This window comes from Vicugna pacos, chromosome 13 (assembly GCF_048564905.1).
Source record: "Vicugna pacos chromosome 13, VicPac4, whole genome shotgun sequence".
In the NCBI taxonomy this organism is placed as follows: domain Eukaryota; kingdom Metazoa; phylum Chordata; class Mammalia; order Artiodactyla; family Camelidae; genus Vicugna; species Vicugna pacos.
In genome coordinates, this window is record NC_132999.1 from 45,576,324 (window position 1) to 45,596,906 (window position 20,583).

At 50.2% G+C, this 20,583-nt stretch overlaps 2 protein-coding genes and 1 long non-coding RNA gene across 6 annotated transcripts in view; 1 reads left to right on the top strand and 2 right to left on the bottom strand.

The window, feature by feature from the left end:
- Positions 1-1,857: 1,857 nt before the first annotated feature.
- On the bottom strand, positions 1,858-6,708 carry LOC140700737 (uncharacterized). The gene is made up of 3 exons (XR_012079348.1): positions 6,578-6,708; positions 4,161-4,362; positions 1,858-3,665 (listed from the first exon to the last, which is right to left on the bottom strand). It is a non-coding gene; the product is annotated as an uncharacterized lncRNA (long non-coding RNA).
- Positions 6,172-14,332, top strand: FABP3 (fatty acid binding protein 3). Of its 2 annotated transcripts, none has more exons than XM_006196901.4 (5): positions 6,172-6,253; positions 7,094-7,178; positions 10,458-10,630; positions 12,554-12,655; positions 14,049-14,332. In XM_006196901.4, the coding sequence occupies exons 2-5, from the start codon at positions 7,106-7,108 to the stop codon at positions 14,100-14,102; spliced, it is 402 nt and encodes a 133-aa protein (XP_006196963.1). In that variant the 5' UTR covers positions 6,172-6,253; positions 7,094-7,105; the 3' UTR covers positions 14,103-14,332. The 2 variants fall into 2 exon arrangements, with proteins under 2 accessions (XP_006196963.1, XP_072831008.1); XM_072974907.1 differs by lacking the exon at positions 6,172-6,253 and adding an exon at positions 6,545-6,653.
- Positions 14,333-15,052: 720 nt separating this feature from the next.
- Positions 15,053-20,583, bottom strand: part of ZCCHC17 (zinc finger CCHC-type containing 17) — a 48,215-nt gene continuing 42,684 nt past the window's right edge. For all 3 annotated transcript variants that reach the window (XM_006196896.3, XM_031683928.2, XM_072974906.1), the window contains one exon: positions 15,053-15,922. In XM_006196896.3, the coding sequence (XP_006196958.1) occupies positions 15,761-15,922 (162 nt within the window). In that variant the 3' untranslated portion in view covers positions 15,053-15,760. The remainder of the gene's footprint in view (positions 15,923-20,583) is intronic.

A 20,583-nucleotide genomic window follows, 5' to 3' on the forward strand; every position in this document is an offset into this window, starting at 1 on the left:
TCCCTGGCAGCTCATATGCTGGTTCACCAAATGGAGAAGGCGACCAGACGGAGCCACATGGAGAGCCAGCTCTTGACTCCTGATGCTGCCCTTCTGACCCCTGCATTGGATGGCCCATTGCAGGGAGGACAGCCTTGGTCATTTTACATCATCCCTCCTGACTCTGATCCCAGCCTTGTAATCTCTCAGTCTTGTCACCTCCTACCCCTAGAAGGGGAACTGTCTCACCATGGGCTCCAGTCCTGGTTGTCCAGAAGCCTACCCAGTCCTTCCTGCAAAGGACTGTTCACTCTTCCTATCTAGTGTCTATTTATTACTGAGCCAGGGGATGCTGCCCCTCACTGACCTCCAGCCAACCCCAAACTCCCAGGCCCCTAAAAAGCCCAAGCCAGACCAACAGCCTTGGCTCTATACCTGCTTCCTAGAACATGTCTGGCCCCAGGCTTCCGAGGCTAACACTCATTCCCTTGCAGGCCCCCCGCCATGGCTTGCCAGCTCTCTTCACCTAAGGACAAACAGCGCTCACATGTCCACACCAGCCAGGCCCATTAGGTCTCCTGGAGCTGCCTGAAATTTTCCAGAATCTTGGGCAAGCTACTCCTGACTGAAGTGCATTCAGGGGATTGACCATTGAACCATCTGTTTGGTGGCAGGTCACGTGACACTTGAGCATGTCACGGACCTCATGATGGTGTGAGGTGCTGCTTTGTAAGCATTAGGTTTAGCCTGGCTAATTATACTTTGCTTAATCCAATATCAGTTGTATTTTCTTTCAGAGGCAAATTTTTCATTTGATAGAGGAGTAGTTCTGGGAAGGAGCCAGGGGTAGCCCCAAGTCTTGTTTGATTACTTCCTGCGAACTGCCTTGTCCCCAAAGAGAGCTATTGAAACAGCAGGACCCTGTGGGGTCCTCCCTGGTACAAATCTTTTCCGTGTCCCCCATTTCTTGTTTGTAAGAAATAGGTTGCATTCAGCCTCCTACGCCTTCCCTGAGTTCCAAAGGACAGATCCAAGAGAAGGGAGAGAGGGCAGAAACTAAGGGAGGAACGTAGTGCAGCCGCGAGGAAGGGTCCTGGTTCCTCCTGTAGGAACTAAGGTCCCCAACCAGGTGCAGGATGGCAACCTCAGGCAGAGCACAAGATTCTTGCAACACCGCCCTGTTACCTCACCACCAGCCGATAAGAAAGTCACACACCCTGCAGCACTCATCCCAAATTTTGTCTATAAAACTTGTTCCCCAAAACCATCTAAGAGTTTGGGTTTTTCGAGCCTGAGCTGCTCACCCTCCTTGTTTGGCCCTGCAATAAACCTTTCTTTGCTCCCAACTCCAATGTTCTGGTTTGTTTGGCCTCACTGTGCATTGGGCACATGAACTTTTGTCCAGTAACACTACCTCGGAGGCTCAGGCTACACCTATGTGCCCAGAAGGGCAATTTTCCCCTGGGAGTACTTGGGGCCCCACTCTACACAGGAGAGGGCCTCATCTGGTGGCCTTCAGGGATGGAGTGAGAAAGAGGACACGAGAAGGGAGACTCTGGCAGGAGGAAAGTTGAGAGCAACAGACAAGGGTGGGACCCTGGGGGAGGGGGAGACTTCAAACAGAACACTGATGAGGACAAGTAGCTTTCTTTGCTCAAGAGAGACTGTCCACTCCACAAATCCATGCCGGCCCTGCACCACGCCCTGTGGACACAGTGGGGAGCCCTCACACCATTTCAGGTATAATGGGAACAGACTCTGAAATAAAGATGATAGAGGAAAATGGGGTGTGAGAAGATGGCCATGTCCCAGGTCCCAGGTAAGTCTCTGGGAGGGTCCTTGGCTTCGTGCAGGAAAGAATTCAAGAGTAAGCCACAGTTGAGTAAAATAGGTTTATTCAGAGAGATGCACACTCCATAAACTGAGTATAGGCCATCTCATAAGGCCAGAGACCACAAGGTGTTGGGGGAGGGTGGTTAAAGTAAAAGTAGATACACATCCGTAGACAGAGTACGGGTCATCCTGGAAGGTGAGGGAGCAAGACACCACAAGGTGTGGTGTTGCTGGTTTTTAATGGGCTCACTTGTTAGCATATGAAATATGAAATATGCTAACAAGTGAGAGGATTATTCCAACTACTTTGGGGAAGGGGGCGGGGAGTCACAGGAATTGGGCCACCGCCCTCTTTTTGACCTTTCATGGTTGGCCTTGGAACTGTCATGGCGCCTGCAGGAGGGCCATTTCCCATGCTAATATATTACAGTGGGCGTATGTTCAAGCTCAAGGTCTACTGGAAGTCAAATCTCCTACCATCTTGGGCCTCAAGGTCTATTGGGAGTTGACTTTTTTGCCATCTTGGTGCTTACTGCTGTGTCATTCCTTTAATGGCTGCGCCCTGCCCTTCCTGTCTCATTGGGACCCCATGAAAGCAGGACACCGTGCTATGGCAGGGAGGATGGGGCTTCCTGGAGGAAGCAGATTTAAGCTGAGAGCTGAAAAGGGAACAGGAATTAACTAAAAGAGTAAGGCCTGGGGAGGAAGAGTATTCTAGGCAGACAGCAAGCAAGAAACATGGCACCCCTTCAAGGCATATAAAGGGCAGAGTGACTGCAGTGTGGAGAGCTTGAAGAGGCAGGTGGGGGCCACAGCATGGGGGCTGTGGAGCCGTGGCAAAGGATGTGGGTCTTCTGCCGAAGGCCATGGCAGCCAGGGAAGTAGGCTGAGAAGAGAAACAACCTTTGTACTGCATTCCCAAACTTACCCTATCTTATCTTCCCAGAGTCCTTGGGAGGCCTGGCTGGGTAGGAATTCTATTGTGCTTTTTGCAGATTGAGAAATGGAAACCCAGAGAGATTGTGACTTGCCTGAGGTCACACAGCTACTGTGTAACAGGGGCAGAATAGTGAGTCTCATTCCAGAGCCCCTAAAGCTGGGGAGGTAGATAGATTTACTCACTCACTCACTCACTCACTCATTCATTCATTCAATATACTCATTCACTCACTCAGTTAGTCAATGGTCATTCATTCATGCCTACTGTCTGCCAGGCACTCCTCTTGGAATAGGATTTCAGTAATAAAGTAGACTAATGCAACAGATGAGACGAGGCTAAAGAGATTGAGCTTGATCTAGTCAGCAACAGGGACGTCAGCTGGTTTCCGGGAGGGCAGGGGTGACTGCCCTCCGCTTGGAGCTGCACCCTCTCCCCTCCCCCACCCCAGGCAAGGAGAGCCATTGTTCTCCTTCCGGGGAGCACCCTGCCATGGGCAGTGGTTTCTCAGAAGCAAAGTGGTGTTGAGTAAGCCTCTATGTTTTGCCATTATTTGTTCTTTCAGATCCACAGTATCTAGAACTCTTGGGGAACGAGGAAGCGATTTCCTAGTGGCAGAAAGAACACTCCATTCCACTGACTGTGGCCGCAGTCCTCCCACACTGTGAGCTCAGGGAGGGCAAGGCTGCGGCTGTTTACCCTGGGTCTCCACAGGGCCTGGCCATGGCAGATGCTCGATGAGACTGGTGGAATGAATGAATTCTTTCAAAAGAAAGGGAGGATGAGGAAACTTCTCTGCAGCATCTGAAGGCACTCAATGATGTCAGCCAGGAGGAGATGGAGATTCACTGGGGTCCTCTTCTATTGGTTCCAAGTCTCAAAGGGCTCATTCTTGTGCACCGCTGGGTCAACTGCCCTGGGGAGGAGACCCAGAAGGAAGAAGGAGGTCACCATTCATTGAGTGTTAATGAGTGTTGGGCTTTCCTTATGTTATCTTCTTCAATCCTCAGGCTGATTAGGGTAGTAGATGGCCCACCTCCATTTGGGAGGAAAGGAGACTTGGAAGGGGGAGGTGTTTGCTCTGGATCTTTAGCTAGTAAGTGGCAGGCTTGGGACTGAGAACCAGGCCTCTTTCTAAAGATCCTGCTTCTGAACAGACCAGGCACCAAGGGAAGGGTATGGAGGGTGTGGAGAAAAGGGTTGTCTAATACTTGATTCCACGGCTGGCAGAGTCAGAGAGCCCCACCCCCATTACCAGCCAAAGAGAAAAATTTCCAGTTGCAGGTACTGGGCGGGGGGCGGGGGTGGGGAGTCAGCATCCACTGACTTAGGCCCTGAAGGGGCAAATGAGGGGCGTCCTCTATGTCCCTGGGTCAGTAGAGCCTCCACACTCAGCTTCTTTGGCCCCTACCTCTCGCATCTCTCCCTGTGCCAGCAGCACATCCCCTTGCAGAGGCGTGCAGATAGCAGGGAGGGCCAGGGAACAGCTGAAGGTGCTGAGTAGGCCTTCCTGTCCCCGCCTCCCCATGGCCCCACAGATCATCCGGTGCTGCCGGCCCATCTCATTGGCTCTCTTCTGGTTACTCATCTCTCCTCTTCTCCATCTTCCCAGCCTGTGGTTGCCGTGGAAACACAGAACAGTGACATCACCATAGGGTGAGGGCTGGGGAGATGCTGCTCTTGGCAGGGGCTGGTCCTGCCTGCCAGATGTTACATCCACAACTGGATCTGACAAGGGCAAGAATAGGGGGCAGGAAAAGGGACAGGGTTCACATTCCCTCCCCTTGCTCCTCTTTCCCCAAATGTAGTGGGCATACCAGGACAGGGAGGGTGCAGGTAATCAGAGGAACGAGGAGAAGGCTGTACATACTTTGAATGGAGAAGGCTAAAAGTCGAGTGGGAAGGAGATAGGGAGCGAGTGGCTTAGGAGTCAACTTTGGTGAGCCAGGTCTGAGCGTGGTGGGGAGGTAGGGGTCGGGCAGCGAGAACAGCGGGCCTGGGGTTTGTCTAGAGTTCCTCAAAGCACCATGCTGCTCAGCTTAGGCAGGGCCCAAGAGAGGAAGCAAAAGGACTTTCTGGCAGTGTCCCCCTCAACCCATCCTAAAGACCTCTATAGCCCCTTCCTCACAGCTGCAGCAGTTTCGAACTGTCTCAGAAATGAGAAAATTTGAGGATTAGGGAAGCAAAGCAATCTGCTTTGGGTGGCCCAGCAGGTGAGGATCCGAGCTGAGACCAGGTCTGAGGAATCCTGCACTGTCCATGGAGAGGGTAACAGCAGTGACAGCGAATATTTCTTCAGTCTACTGTGCTCTGCATTTTAAATGCGTTGTCTCATCTGATCCCTAGCACCTCTGTGTGGTCATTACTGCCATTCCCTCCATTTTCAAGATGAAACTGAGACTGGGTGGCTTAAATGAATTGCTCACAGCCACATAGCTGGTACCCACGGGAATCATAATTAGAACCTACATCTCTCTGCCAGCAGCTGTTGGCCCAGCCCCAGCTCTCCACCATCATAAAGACCATGTAGGGAGAGAGCTCTGGTCTCTGGGTCTCTAGCCACTCAGTGTTTGAGAAAGGAGGAGGCCTTGTGTCTAAAGGCTGTGACCTTCAGTCAGAAACAATCCCACTCCCCTCCTCCCTCTGCACCTGCTCGGGCAGTGAGGTCATCAGGGCTCCATGCCCAGCCCTGAGGCCTGTCCCTACAGCTTTGGCAGAAATAGGCCCTTTGGTCTTCTGGCAAGTGGGTCTGTCCAAAAGAACCAAGGCCTTGGGGGAGAGAGGGCTCTTCCTCCCTGGCCATCTTCCCAGAAAGTTAGGGGAAGGGAGGTGGGGGCAGATGTTCTCCACTTCACATGAAGAAACAGAGGTCCAGGAAGGAGGGTTGCCACATTACCTGTGTGTGGCAGAGCTGGCGGCACCCCAGGGCCCCTGGGCTGGCTCCTGCTTCCCCACCCTGTGCACACCTCTGCTGGCTGAAGTTTAGTTGGGCACCACTCCCTTATGTTTTGTGTCTTCCTCGGTAAGTTTGTCTTGTTCATGGTTGTCTCTCCAGAGCCTAGCCCAGGGCCTGGCACAAAGTAGGTGCTTTCATAACTGCTGGATTAAGAAATGAATGGGTTCCTCTAAGCTTCAGTTAGCTCCTCTGTAAAAGGGATAATAACACCCATTTCATGGACTTTGTTTTAAAAGTTCAGTGAGACAATGCACTTAAAGCCCTCAGCATGCAATAAACATCCATACAAGGTGGATCATATTAACAGTGCTTTAGAAACTGTAGTGTCAAACAAGGTCTTTACAGGAGGTGACTGCCGGTCTCTGAAAGTGCGGCTGCTTGCTGGTGTGTAGAGGTCGGAGAAAGGGCGGCTGGTGGGGGCCGCAGCAGTCAGGCATAACGGGGAGGTGTCCTTGAGCCTTGAAGAGCTGGCTGGAAAGGCAGAATTTCTGAAGTAGGGTGAGGAGGGAACCGCCGACCGGAGGAAACGCTCGTAGCTGTGCGCAGAGGTCAGAAAAGCTTGGCGCATTGGCAGGGTGGAGCGGGGAGTTGGACCGCCGGGCGGAAAGGCGCGCGCGGGAGGCATTCTGCGGGGAGGGGCGAGCACGTGTGGGAGCAGGCGCCGCGCGACCGGAAGGGTCACGCTTTTGCCCGGAGGAGGCCGAGGGCACACGCTGCCCCTGGTGACTCTCCCAGCCACGGGGCAGTGGGGGGTGGCAGGAGATCATTGGGTCTGGGGCCAGCTAGACCAGGCTTGCGATCTGGATTCCAACACACCCTCTCCTTATTTCCTGTGACCTTGTCAGTCCCCCTCTGAGCCTCGGACTCCTCACCTGTTAAATGAAGACCACGATGCCTGCGCCGCGAAGAGTCGGCCAGAGCTTTCCCAGCTTGGGCATCAGCCCAGGGGCGAGTTTCCTTTCTCCTCTAGTCTCTGATCTCTGTTCCGACCCCAGGCTCGGGGGAGGAGCGGAAGATGTCCGCGGCGTGCGCCCCAGCTCGCGGGCACAGAGCCCCCAGTTGCTTCCTTCTCAGATTCGTAAGAGCGCCTTGAGGTCAGGAAAGGGAGCAGGTCCTGCCAGCCCGGGGCAGGGACTCGGAGCCCGGGGACCCGCGCTGACGCAGGCGAGCTGGGCGCCACTGGCTGCCCCTTCCCACTTTGGCGGGTTGGGGGATGGGCGGTCAGCCCCTGGAGAGTGAGCGCCAACCTGGGGCTTCCTATTTCGGGAGCGGGGGTGTGGGCCACGCCCCGTCACGTGATACAGGGGCCATTTAAAGCGGCAGCGCGCGCTGGGAGCCGCCGGTCCCAGAGTCCTTACACGCCTGCTCTGTTGCCTCTTCTTTCTCAGCCTAGCCTCACCATGGTGGACGCGTTCGTGGGCACCTGGAAGCTAGTGGACAGCAAGAATTTCGATGACTACATGAAGTCACTAGGTAAGGGCGGCTCAGGATGCTGGGCTGAGGATGCTGGGCTGAAGGGAGCTGGCCGCGAGCCCGGCGTGGAGCAGGGCTCCAGCCCTGGCTAGTACCTGCAGGCCTCTGCATCCCTCCGGGTCAAGGTTGGGGAATCTCAGGACGCGGAAAATGTGGCAGCCAGGGCTAGGACGTGCGAAGCCTGTTGGGAGGGGGCTATCATTGTCTGAACCTGGCTAGAGGGATTCCCAGGGAAGGAGGAGCAAGGAGGCAGCTGTGTCGGTCGGTGTGGGGGAAGGGAGGAGCTTTCGAGGAAGAAGGGCATATGATCTGGAGGTAGGGGGCGGGTTTGGTTAAAAGGAAAGAAAGCACTGATCCCAGAAAGTGGGAGGCTAGCTAGGGGAGGAAAAGAACAGAAGCTTGGGTGGTTTAGGAACTGGAGACTGAGCACGGAATGGGAATGGGGTGGATAGGCATGTCCAATGGTCCAAAGAAGTAGGGAATCCCCGGGAGGTGGAAGATAAAGGGGGAACAACGATGAATGGGATATGAGGAGAAGTGAGACAGGGGCCTGCACAGTTAGCACCAACTCCTGCCCCTCTATGTTGGGTTAGTAGGGTAAAGGATTTTCACTGGACTGTGCCCTCTTTCTCACTAGCCAGTCTCTGTCCTGCAGTGGTGTGTAACCAGGCTTTAATCACTCAGCCTAGTAGTAGGGTAGAGCAAGAGACCCTATCACCAGCTGCAACCCGAGGATCACCATTCATTGGGTAGGTGTCTGGTGGAGGGGTGCAGCAAAGGGGTCTGGAGCAGAACCAAGACCTGGCAAAGGCAGGGAGGGTCTTTGGTCAAGGAGGATGTGGTGCTGGGATGGGGAAGAATGAATAGTCAAAGAATCTTGCAGAGGAGAACTTTGGAGATCCCCATACCTTACCTGGTTTGACAGATGGAGAAGCTGAGACCCAGAAAAAGTAGAAACTTGTCATATCACTTCCACAGCAGAGCTGAATGAAAGCCTAGATTTCTAGACTGGCAACCCAGAGCAGATCCCACTATGGGCCCTGGGGGTGGGAATGGTAAGAACTGCTTAACTAATGATTGACCTCAGCCCTTCCCCTCCTGATAGGGGTTTAGACAAGAGAGGGTGATATCCTTTCTCTGGAATCCCCAGCTTTGAGATTATCCTAGCCTTCCCCCAGCTGGGATAGGGAAAACAGGATGGCTGTTCATGATTGAGCTAGGTACCATGCCTTCCTCCCAGGGAACGGGGGCAGGATGACAGCACATGCCAAAAGAAGGGTTGGTTCACTCCAGGCACCTCCCCACTCTGTTCTTGCCCCCTGAAATAAGGACCACAAGTGTTGGCTCTTGAGGCCAAACCAAAGCACTCAACTGCCCCTACTCTATGCTGGGCACTATGCCCAATGACTCCAGGAAGGAAGTCATTCTTGGAGAAGCAGGGGGCCCTGCTGGGCAGCTGTTGGGGAAGTTGGAATGACCAGAGCTAGTTCCTCTCCCAAACCTCTTCCAGCAGACATTGGAACAGAAGACCCGGGTCCCTGAAGTGAGTTGCAACATCCTTACCACCCTTGCTCCTTTATTTTACCCCAGCTTGGGCTAGGGTGCTGAAAATCCATCCAGCCTGCTTGTTGTACAGACGGAAAAGATGAGGGGCCCAGGGGAGAGAAAAGACCCTCCTCAGCTTTCTCAGTAAATAGCTTCAGCTTCACTTCTCAGTAGAACCCAGCTTTTCCCAAGTCTCCTAATTCTGTAAGTTTCTCTTAGCTCAGTCCCTCACCTACTCCACAGTGCTTTCCTTCCTCAAATACTCCACACCTCTAGGTAGGTCCTAAGTAAACAGAGCTCCTTGTGCAGCGACAAGGCCCTGCTCTGTGCTGGGAATGGGATTGGCCTGACTCACTCTGATAGCAGGGGGACAAGGCCAAGGCCCTCAGTGGCCAGGAAGGTAGGCCAGCAGCTGCACAGCTGCAGAGGCTGCCTATGCCCCTCTTGTTTTAGACCAAGAGTTCTCAGGGGACAAAGACGCTCAGCCTAGTGAGTACCAGTCATCTCAGGCACACTTGGTGGCCGTAGGGCCTGGATGAAGTACATGCTGGGAGGCAGAATGGCCCAGGAGGAACAGTGAACAGTTTTAGAGCTTAAATTCACGTCTAGGTCAGCTACTTACTCTTTGACTTTGGGCAAGTCACTTCACTCTCTAAGCATCATTTCTTAATTGGGAATAATAAAGCTCATCTTTCAGGGCTGTTATAAGCATTAAATAAAACAACCCACGTAGCCAGGCACGTTTGAGGACTTACCACCCACCACCTCATCACAGCCTCTGCCCTTGGAGGACAGCTCAGTAGAGGCTGCTGGGAGCAGAGGGGAGGTTGGAGGTAAAAGGACAGATCTCAGGGAAGCCACGACCTGTAGGGCTCTTTGTTCTGCACCCTCTCGCAGCACTCAGATCTTTGCCCAGCACCCAGGGAAGCCATGCTTGGGTCCCGAGGGGTCCCCACAGGGCCTGAGACCAGGGGCCAGGAGGCCTGGACTGGAGTCTGACTGCCTACTACTTTAGGCCTCTCCGAGGGCTGTACACTGAGACGAACACTCCCCTCTGCCCATCTCCTACATCATGGAGAAGAGGCTTTGAAAATATCTTTGTTACCATATATGGGGGAAAGAGCACCAGTGTCTCAGGGTAAAACTTCCAAAGGTGGGAAATTCTTGTCCATAAAGCCTGGAAGGCAAAGTCCACATTAATCTACTTTCTCCCTCAGCCTGTGCCTTGAGAGCTGCTCAGGTGCCCTGGAAGGGAGCCTTGTGCTCGTCTTGGGAGGCAGTACAGCTGAGCAGTTAAGTGAGCTCTGCACTCAGACACCCTGGGTTTGAATTCCAGATTTGTGACCCTGGGCCTCAACCACTGTCAGTTTTTGCACCTGCAGAGATAATAACATCATCGGTCCTTCAGGGAGACTGGAAGGACTGAAGATTACACGTGCAGTTTTTGCCACACAGAAAGCACTTAATAGTGGCTTATTTTGATCTCAGCTCTGCCACTTTCTGTGAGGCATGCCTGTCCCTTAAGTTTCTCATCTGTCTAATGCGGTCAGCAGTCTCTTCACCTCACAGAACTAACAGGAAGACTGAATTTTAAAATGGCCACGCAAAATCTTTGAAAGTTCTTGCCCTCCTCTTCCCCCTTCCCCACATCCAGGCTTGAGAGTTGTTCACTGAGCTCCTTGCACCCTGCCTCTCTGCTCCAGCTCTTACTCATAACCTGCCCTCTGCCCTCAGGTGTGGGTTTTGCTACCAGGCAGGTGGGCAATATGACTAAGCCTACCACAATCATTGAAGTGAATGGGGACACAATCACCGTAAAAACGCAAAGCACCTTTAAGAACACAGCGATCAGCTTCAAGCTGGGAGTGGAGTTCGATGAGACAACAGCAGATGACAGGAAGGTCAAGGTGAGTCAAGGAGGGGGTCATGGGGAAGGGAAGGCCCTGAAAGGGAACAGGATGGCGCCCTATTATGGCACCTTGAGGGGTAGGCTATTGTGGGGGAGTCCACGAAACCTATGCCGTGCTGGATGTCCCAGGCGCTAAATGCAGTAGTCTTGTCCTCTTGTTTTCCTCCCTCCCTTCTTGCGAAGCATCTGTTGCCTCCAGGAGCCGGCAGCACAGAGCCAGGATGTCCTGACCTCAGCGTCTACTTCAGCTCCAGCTGGGTGACCTTGAGCATGGCATGAAACAGCTCTGGCTTTCTCTCCCCTTCCATACATGGGGGGAGTTATGTGGACATGGCTGTGACCTCAAGTGCTTTAGGAACAATGCCCAGAAGTCAGGGTCTTCCACTGAACAGGTCATCCTGGCTTCCAGCAGCAAAGGAGGCATGTAGGGGCAAGAGGTTGAGACCCACTCAGATGCTTCCTCTTCTCCAACCTCACTTCCTGGGCTTGGCCAGCGACCCTGAGGAACTATTTCCAATGCTGCCAGCCTACAGGCAGGAAAAGCTATGTTCTGGATGGAGAATTGTCTTAGGTGTGTTTGTAGTGTCTTCTTGCCAAGCCTTAGCCCCTCCCTCCTTCTAGGGAGAGAGGGGACATCCACTCCCAGTCTCAGGGCTTGTCACCCTGTGGTGGCTATCTTGGCAGCCTGCCTCAGGCCTCCCAGCCCCTGGGCCAGGCATGGACGAGAGAGAACTAAGGGATTTTGCCCTCAACAGGGTGTCCCTATAGCAGTATCCTCCCACGAGACATCATTCAGCTCCTTAGCTGTTTCCTCTTCCTCACAGCTGCCCCCAAGGACAGGAGAGGGTCTAGTCTCCTCCTTGTGGAGGAAGCTGGAGCCCAGCCCAGGCTCACACAGGAAGCTGGCAGCAGAGACGGGATGATACCCAAAGATGGCAGCCTACCTTGGAGAGAGGTGCCTGCCCTACCACACACCTTCACCTCCTTGAGCTCACCTACCTGACAAGAAGCCCAGTTAAACCCAGCAGTAGTTCTCTGGGATGCCTAGGCTAAAATAACCTGCTCTGAATGGACAAAAAAGTAGGGGAATGGGAATGAGGAGGAAGGTGGTGGGAATGAGGAGGAAGGTGGTGGTAAGGATGCACAGCCCACCCCACCAGCCCTGAACACTTACACAGATTCTGATTCTCCTACTGAACCCTGCTCAGTCAGGATTCCCTAGCCTGGCTTAGAGCCCCCAAACTTCTAGAGAAGAGAGACCAGGGAGAGCTGCCATATGAGGACCAGCTGATGCAGGCTGGCAGCACCCAGAAAAGTAAGTGGACATTTGACTAGGGCTGCGGAAAACTCCGAGGGCACCCAGTCCGAGTCTGTCAGTTGCTGCCCACTTGTCAGCTGAAGGGGTCACATGATGGGGACTAATAGGAGTAGGAATACAGGATAGAGTCTAATTTCCTAATACCTTCCATCCCCAAGGGTCTTTCAGACATTACATATGATCAGCACTAGGCTGGAGACTCTCAGGACTCCTCCTCCTCAACAGTCTTTCCCAGGGGTTAGGCTGGTGCACGCCCCCTGTATCTTGGTGGGACTGGGGCTGTGGGCATCACCTAGAGTGTGGGATAAGTGCCCATCCTGAAGGCTGGTGGTGCTTCTCAGAGCCAGGATGTCTGACTCCACTATATGCCTCTCTCCCCCTACTCGCCCAGCAGCTGAAGGCCCCTCCCTGGGCCAGGCAGCCGTGGTGAACCAGACATCCTGCGGGGCTAGGCTGGAGGTGGGCTGCCGGAGCTGGCCCTCACACCATCAGTGGTTCTTTCTGGTTAGAGGCTGAGTCCTCTGTGGCCCCAAGGACCAGACTCCTTCCTATCCCTCAGTCCTAGCTTAGATCACAGCTCAGGCCTCTACCCTCTTTCCACAGTCCACTGTGACGCTGGATGGAGGCAAACTTGTCCACCTGCAGAAGTGGAATGGACAAGAGTCAACACTTGTGCGGGAACTCGTTGATGGGAAACTCATCCTGGTAAGATGGACAACTTTGGAACCTTACCCAGTTGGTTACTACTACCTCTTCAGCCAAGCCTATTGCGAAAACCCAAGGTCATCCCCTGGGACCATGGAAGCTGGAGCAGTGGAGGGTTAGAGGCAGGGCCTGGTGGTATTAGGTAGGAATTTTCTATGAAGTGGCTTTGGACTTACACAAGCCTAGGTTTAAATTTCAGCTTACAGGCTGCATAACTTTGGAGAAGTCACTTTCTTCAAGTCCAACTGTAAAGTGGGTATTAAAACACCAACCTTGTGGGGCTGCAGGGAAATCTGAAGGAGACAGTGGCTGGAGAGCACAAAGCATCACTGGTGTGGCAGGACTACAGTAGGTGTTCCACAGCCTTAGTTTCATCCTCTGTGTTGGCACCTTGCCTCACCCCAGCGAGAGGAAGAAAGCAGGGCCAAATCTGATCCCAGGCCCGCAGGAGAGGCTCCCATTTCCTAAGCCTTTGGGCAGGGGACAGGCGGGTGATGGGTGGGGCCGACTGACAGCACAGTCCTTTAAATTTTATTCCAGGCTTACCTCCTCTGTGCTTTCCATGCCTGGCTTATTACAAGTAGCTGACTATGGCCTGGGTTGGAAGTGACAACCAGGCTGGGAGATCTGTCTGTTTAGGGACAAACTTGAGGATCTCACTCAAAGAATGCAGTCTTGACGGAACACCTCCAGGCCCAGAGGCAGAGACAGCAGCCACCCATGTTCTCTGCCTCCTAACTCTGAACGGCCTCGGGGTTCTGCCTCAGCACCTTCACTGCAGACCCTCTCGGGTCAGTGTAACCTGCTCACTGCATTTCTTGTACTCACACGGGACAGGAGACCCTGCGGAGTTAACAGTGAGGTACCCAGCTCTGGTGGGAATGTGACAGGCAGGAATAGATACTGGGCAATCAGGCTATGGTGAAACCATGGGTGATGCTGGGCTGGATGATGAGAGTTTGGGCCTCTGGCCCTGGTCCTCCTGTAAGTTAGGGGAAGGGGTGGAGAGAGTTGGTGGCCTAGTACTGTCCTTCCCTAAGAGTCTCTGGACATTTTTATTTATCTTTTTGTTTACTATGTGCCAGGCACAATTTTAGGCACTAAGGATGAAGGGAGAGGAATGGTACAAAGGAAAGAAACACTCTGGGATCTTGACCAAGTTACTTCCTCCCTCAAAGCTAAATTTTCCCAAATATTGAAAAGAGGAATTATAATACCTAACTTAAAGACTTGGCGTAAGCATTAGGAAAAGATACATGGCACGTAGTGGGGAGTCAGTAAATGAAGATGATTAGCATGAAGGCAGAGGGCTCACCCCATCGGAACGGAGAGTGCTCCCAATACCTTCCGTGCCCTCACCCCTGCCCTAACCTGACTCTGTCTTTTCTTCCAGACGCTCACCCACGGCAGTGTAGTTAGCACTCGCACTTATGAGAAAGAGGCATGACCTGCCCATTCCTTCACCACCTGCTCCTCTGCCAACTGGCTGCTCCTGGACTCCGTACCAGATTGCCTCATTTTTCCTTCTGGCATTTTGTACAAATGCACTGATTGGGGAAGTTCTTCTGGGGTCAGGTGGCACCAGCCTGGATCCAGTTCCAGTTCTCATTGTGTATGCTTGCTTTTTAAACTGCATCCAAAGGGTGCTCTGAGGTCAATAAAGCACAGCCAAGGCCACCCAGTTGCCTTTTTGCCTTTGGTGACATGACTTTGGGAGTCTCAGTTTCCATGTGTGTCAGAGTGGGCAGAAATGACTGCCACTCAGGAAGAAGCACTGGACAAGAGACTGAAATGGACAGTCTCAGGGACAGTGACAGCTGATCACCTTATACCTACAAAAAATAAAACAGCTGTACCTACACCATGCCTTTCACTGCCCCCTCCCTGTGGCCAAATGAGCTAGTCTAGCCTGGAATAATCACTCGGTGGTGGAGCTTCTGAACTGTCACCCCAGGCCCACCCTGCACTGAACGCCCTTAGGTCTGGACAGCTGCTCTTCCGGAATGCTGTGATCTCTCCAGAACGCAGGCTCAGGACACAGGATCCAGGCTTGTGCCAGTGGTGGTGGGAGAAAATTTCCACTGGCCAAGAAGCTGAGCTTCCACCTATGCGCCAGGCCATTACTCATACAAATTCTTACTGGTTCTCCAAGCCCTGGGGAAGAGGTCATCTGATCATTACAGAAGCGAGGGCTTATAAGTGTTCCCCCTAGAAGGCTGTGACCTGCTAGTACTCTGGCTCTGTACCTTAGCTGGGCCTCTCTCCAAGATCTAAGGTAACATATTAAATGTTTTTCTGTCAACTAATGCAGACTCAGTGACTTTTAAGTCCGTAAGTTACAGAAAGAGATTATACCAGTACAGACTGTCAGTACGTTTAAAACCAAACACACTTCCATATAGTGCCAGGAATTTAAGCAGAAACTTGAAATGGAACCAACTGACTCACACAGTAGTAAATACAAAGCAAAGCAATGATCTTGGCTTGAGCTGTCTGGTTCAGTGGTCTGGAGGAATGTCACACACAAGCTCAGTCACTGCAAACAATGGTTTTCTGGCTGTGACCACTGGCTGTCACTTCTAACATAGTAGAATCATGTTAGGGGAAATGGAAAAAGTGAGCACCACTTCTCACCATGTTCTCCCTCTGCCCCTGTGTTGGATGCAGCAGACCCACCAATCAGCCCAGGGCAGACCAACAGGGAGGGGCCAATCACTGTTCTCCAACTACAGCCAGACCCCCCTCCACAGCAGTGCCTGTGGCTGTAGCCTGGACTCCGTACAGGAATCTGGCTCTGGCAGTGGCAGCTGGAGAAGGTAATAGGACCTGCTGCTGAATGAAGGAAGTTGGGTGAATGAATGGGTGAGCTGCAGGGGTCATTTGCAAAGGGACCAGGAGTGGTAAGGGAACAACTCATTCAGACAGATGCCTTTGATATCTAACTCCCAAACCTGCCTGCGGCATGAGGGGAAGCTGTCTACCATGGGAGAGAAGTCATGGGGTGGGAGGCCATATTCTCACTTTGGAGTCTTTCGAGGAACCAGGGTTTCAAGGTACAAGGCTCCTGGTTCCTTCTCTCAACCACCCCCTCTATTCTTTCCACTCTCACTCCTTGTGCTTCTTCTTGTGTTTCTTCTTCTTTTTCTTCTTCTTTGCTGCCTTGCTGTCTTTTGATGTATGTCTTGCTTTCTTGCCTGTATCACTCTCAGAGTCTGAGCTGTCAGAGTCAGATGACTTTCTGTCTCTATGTTTCTTTTTCTTCTTTTCCTGGGGGGAGAAAAAAAACCTTCAACACTGTATGTGTATATTTGCTTTAAAAAAGTAAATTATATCTTTACTAATAAGAAAAAATGCTCAAAACAAGTGAAAAGGGATTAAGTCATAATGCAGTATATAGTCTAGGTTCCAGGGTGAATAACATATATATATGTATGTTTATACACATATATACATGCACACCATATATATTATATAAGCATGTATAAATTATTTAGTGTATTAAGTAATATACATTTAATATATATACTTGGACATATTTACGCAGAAAACATGGGAAGTACACAAGCAGGCAGCAAGTGTTACCTCAGGAATGAACTAAAAACAGAGGAGCTGGGGTCTTTCTCTGTCCTTTTTCATTTTTTTTAAACAAGCATTTATTACTTTCATTTTTAAAAAGCACAGGATATTAAAGCTGAAGGAGTCCTCAGAGATCAGAGATCACCTAGTCTGTCTAGAGATAGTACCTCATGTATCCAAGGATAAGACAGTCATAGAATAGAGAGTAAATAGATTGAGGATTTCTGCCTCCCAGTCTGGTTTCCATTAGCTGCCAGGAGAATAACTGCTATCAATGAATAAGGCCCCACCTGCTGCCCTTGAATGTTTATCATCTCTAACTTTCGCAACAACCTTACAAGAGCATACTGATAAATAAAAAAGCTCAGAAAGAACTTTCTCAACCCTATACCCCCCACACCATGCTGCCAAATTCACAGCAAAGACACACACAAAGGAAGAGACACACATTCCCAGGCTTCTGCATTCTGTACGGTGCTCAGAGCAGTTTTTAAGTATTGCACAAACCTTTTCTTTGAATTGTAAATGTGTATATTGCCTCAGAAAGGTTTCTAAGGAGAGATTATGGGCGAGGAAAGAGCAGAAGAGGGCAAGGCTCCTGCTCCTCCTATGGGCTTCCAACCAGCATCCTGAGAGCTGTAAGTCTGTCGGATAGACGAGGCCTTAGCAACTGGCTTTGAGAAACAACACGTGGAATCAGGTGTTAGACCCAGACTTGAGTTTGGTTCTGCCACTTACCATTACTCTTCTGTAACCTTGGGCAAGTCATTTCACCTCACTGAGGCCTAGTCTCCTCAAATGTAAAACAGAGATAAGAAGAGCACCTACGTCCCAGGGCTGTGGTGAAGATTTAACGAGACAGCATCTGCAGGTGGAGAGGCTGAAAGCCACTTGCCCCAGATCACACAAGGCAGGGCTGGGATCTGCATGTAGACCATACGACCGGAAACCTCGTGAGTTTTCTTCTGTAGCACACGGTCCTTTTCCTGTATAGTGACAGGAGGCCTCATGGTGCAGTGGTCAGAACAACAATTTTGGAATAAGACAGAATTGAGTTCAAATCCCAACTCTGCCACTTATTATGTGATTTAGAACAAGGGACTTAATTTTTTTGAACCTCAGTAAACCTTTAGTAAATTACCAATAATAAGTACCTACTTCAAAGGACGCTATGAGGATTAAACATGGCAAGTACTAACCATAGTGCCTGACACATGGTAGGCACTCTGGTTGCTAGAAGCATCGTATTATTTTCTCATTTCAGAGACCTCCAGAATGTTCTGACAGTCTAGCCAAGTTTCTACAGAAGATGAGTCAACATTTTGAGAGAAGATTAAACCAAAATTCTCTCTTGGAATCTCTGATGGAGTAGAGAGAGAAGCTTCCCAGCCCTCATGACCAAGATGCAGGACCCATGGCTGAGAGGAGCTGAGAGCTGGCAAACCAATGGTTTGGCTTGTGATGTTGCAATTTCCTGGATGGCAGGAGCATGGAAGCCAGTCACAGGCTGTATGGGCTGGCAGGCTCACCAGTTTCTGCCCCTTAGGTAGGACGGAGTCCTGGGAAAGTAAACAAGCAAACACAGAGTTTGACACCAGTTCCCCCAGGCCTGGCCCCGCCTGGATAAATCAAACAGAAAGGAGAGTATAACACCTCCTTACAATCAAATAGCACTTTAGCTTATCAAGCTTTCTGCATCCTATATCTTGTGACAATAACCTGGTACGGTCAAAAGGCATTTTACAGAGAAGGAGACTGCAACTCAAAGAAGTAAAGTGAGTTAAGCTACACCAAAGACAAGAATATTGTACTTTCTAACTCCGAGTTTGGCATTGTTTCCACTTTGCTTTCTCTCAATGATGCAGGCTCAGGAAGAGGAAAGAGAAAAACAAATTGCTAGAGAACTGTGGCATGCTGGAACATGGACCGTAGCTAGCAAGGAGGACTAGGCAGGTGGCCTTCTAGACCTCGATCTTGATATAAAAGCTCTTCTGCAACCTGAACAAAGAAAATCCAATGGCCTCATTTTCACTGTGTATCTAACCTTGAGAGAGAGAACAAAAATTACTTCATATGCTGTAGTTCAAGACGGAAGTTCGGAGTTGGGGTGGGTGAAGATGGAAAGCCAGAGGTGAAACTAGCTTCTAGCCCCTTGACTGCATTCTAGGGGGGAGGGAAGCTAAAGGGTAATGACCCAGGGATGTGAGCTCACAGAGGGGCGGGGGAAGAAGCCGTGGCTCAAAACCACTCTCTAGGAAAGGTATGTGTCATGTGCTACAGCAGCCAGCTCATCCACTTTGTCTAGGGTTCTGAAACAGGACAGCAGCAACCCTGTACGAGAGAAAAACAATAACTGACAAGGGAGAATAACAGCAGCTAACATTTACTGAGTACTTCATTTTCTCAATGCTGAGTTAGACATTTTGCACACATACCTCATGACCCTCACAACAAATCTACTAAGTGGGCATAACTGTCTCTGTATTTTCAGGAAAGAAAATTACAACTTCAGAGAGGTTGACTGAGATAAAATGACCTGCCCAAGTGGTAGAACCTCGATTTGACTCAAGCTAGGCCCCAAGTTAGATGTCCTTTTAAGTCCTAGGCAGCACCTAATAACCTAGCATTTCCTGAAGGTACCGATTTAGCCAGATATCAAGCAAGCAAACATTTATTCTTTTTTATTTAGTATTAAGAATTATTCTTGAGAAAGCATTGGTTATTAATTCTCTTATTCTTGAGAAATTGATGGATTCTCAAGAGATAATTTGATTCTCAAACTGATTCACTAGGGCAAACTTTTGGAAAGTAAGATAGAATGTGACTCCTGGCTAGAATTTGCCTGCAAGTACTAGTTTATTATAGCTTGGAAAGGGTAGGACCAAAAGGAATAGTTTTATTAATCAACTCACAAATATTTACTGAACTTTATTACCTACAAAGCACATTAGAGAGCCACAGTTTACAGTATTGCTAAGGAGATAAGAAAAACACACAGATTTTTAATAGAAGTCAGACAAATAGAGAGCGCCTACTAGTGCAAAGCCTACTAGCAGATGTGAGTAAACACACTCAGGACCTCAGTACTGGTGACTGGCACCATTCCTCCAAACCTGAGCCAATCTCATCAAACAAGGGAAAGAGTAACTCCTTGTAACCATACAGTATATTCACTCAACAAATATTTCTTGAGTACCTTCTATGAGCCAGGAATATCTATTAACTAACTTGTCTTTTATAATAGCTAAATTACATTAGAAATCAGGGATCAGGAGTCTTGAAGGAGCAAATTCATCAAGGAGAAAGGCTAGTTAAGATACTAGGCAGCCCATGGAAGTGACGTAAGAAAACTATAAAAAACATGCCATGGACACACAAGGGAAAGAAATCAATAATGTCTGAGGAATTTGAGGATGGCCTCATGAAGGATACGTAATGTGTTGCACTTTTGAAGGATGAACATGGTTTTTGGCAGGTGGAGTGGTGGTGGTAGTGCCGATGGACGAAGGGAAGTGAGGGCCTTGCAGCCAGAGCGAAGATAGAAGGAGGCAAATGCATGAAAGATCTTGTGGGGCTTATTTATCTGCCACTGGATCCCATCCCTTCTCTCCTATTCAAAGACATCAGCCCCAAAATTGTACTCTCTTCTGCATCAATTTTTCCTTTTTTACTGGCTCATTCCCAACAATAAACAAATATGCTACAATAGTTCCCATTAAAAAACAACCCTCTTAAACAATTTCAACCAGGTTGTCACCCTACCACTCTACTAAAACAGCTCTTGTCAGAGTTGCCAGTGACCTCCATATGGCCAAATTCATGGTCAGTTCTTGGGCCTCATTTACTTGATCATTAGTTGCACTTGACACAGTCCATCTGCCTTAGAACACATTCCTCACTTAACTTCCACCACATTCTCTGATGAAAGTAATGAGATGAAAGGTAAAATATAAAATGAAAGTTCATCTTCATCTCCATAACCTCTAAAAGTTGAAACACTCTGGGGCTGAAGTCCTCAAACTCCTTCTCTTCCCTGTATTTACTCTCCATGTAATCGCATATATGAACTTAAATCCCATCTACGTGTAGATGACTCCCAAATGTGTATCTCTCACTCCAAACTACACATCCAACTGCTTCCTCTACACATCCATGTGGATATCTGATAGGTGGCTCAACTCCGATGCCCTGCCCCTGGCAAACACTCCCTGCTCCCCTCTCCAGCTTTCTCTCCCATTTGCATAGATAGTAACTCAGACTAAAGTTGATTGCTCTCTACTCCCATATTTACTTCTGCATTCCTTCTCTTAATTCAGTTAGTCCAAAACCTTGCAGTCATCTTCAGCTGGTCT

Excerpts from the sequence above, each read along its gene's own strand:
- FABP3 (XM_072974907.1), top strand. The coding sequence starts at position 6,585 with ATGAAGACCACGATGCCTGCGCCGCGAAGAGTCGGCCAGAGCTTTCCC. Across the intron at positions 6,654-7,093 it reads GCTTGGGCATCAGCCCAGGG|CCTAGCCTCACCATGGTGGA; the intron begins GCGAGTTTCCTT and ends CTTCTTTCTCAG. Across the intron at positions 7,179-10,457 it reads TGACTACATGAAGTCACTAG|GTGTGGGTTTTGCTACCAGG; the intron begins GTAAGGGCGGCT and ends CTCTGCCCTCAG.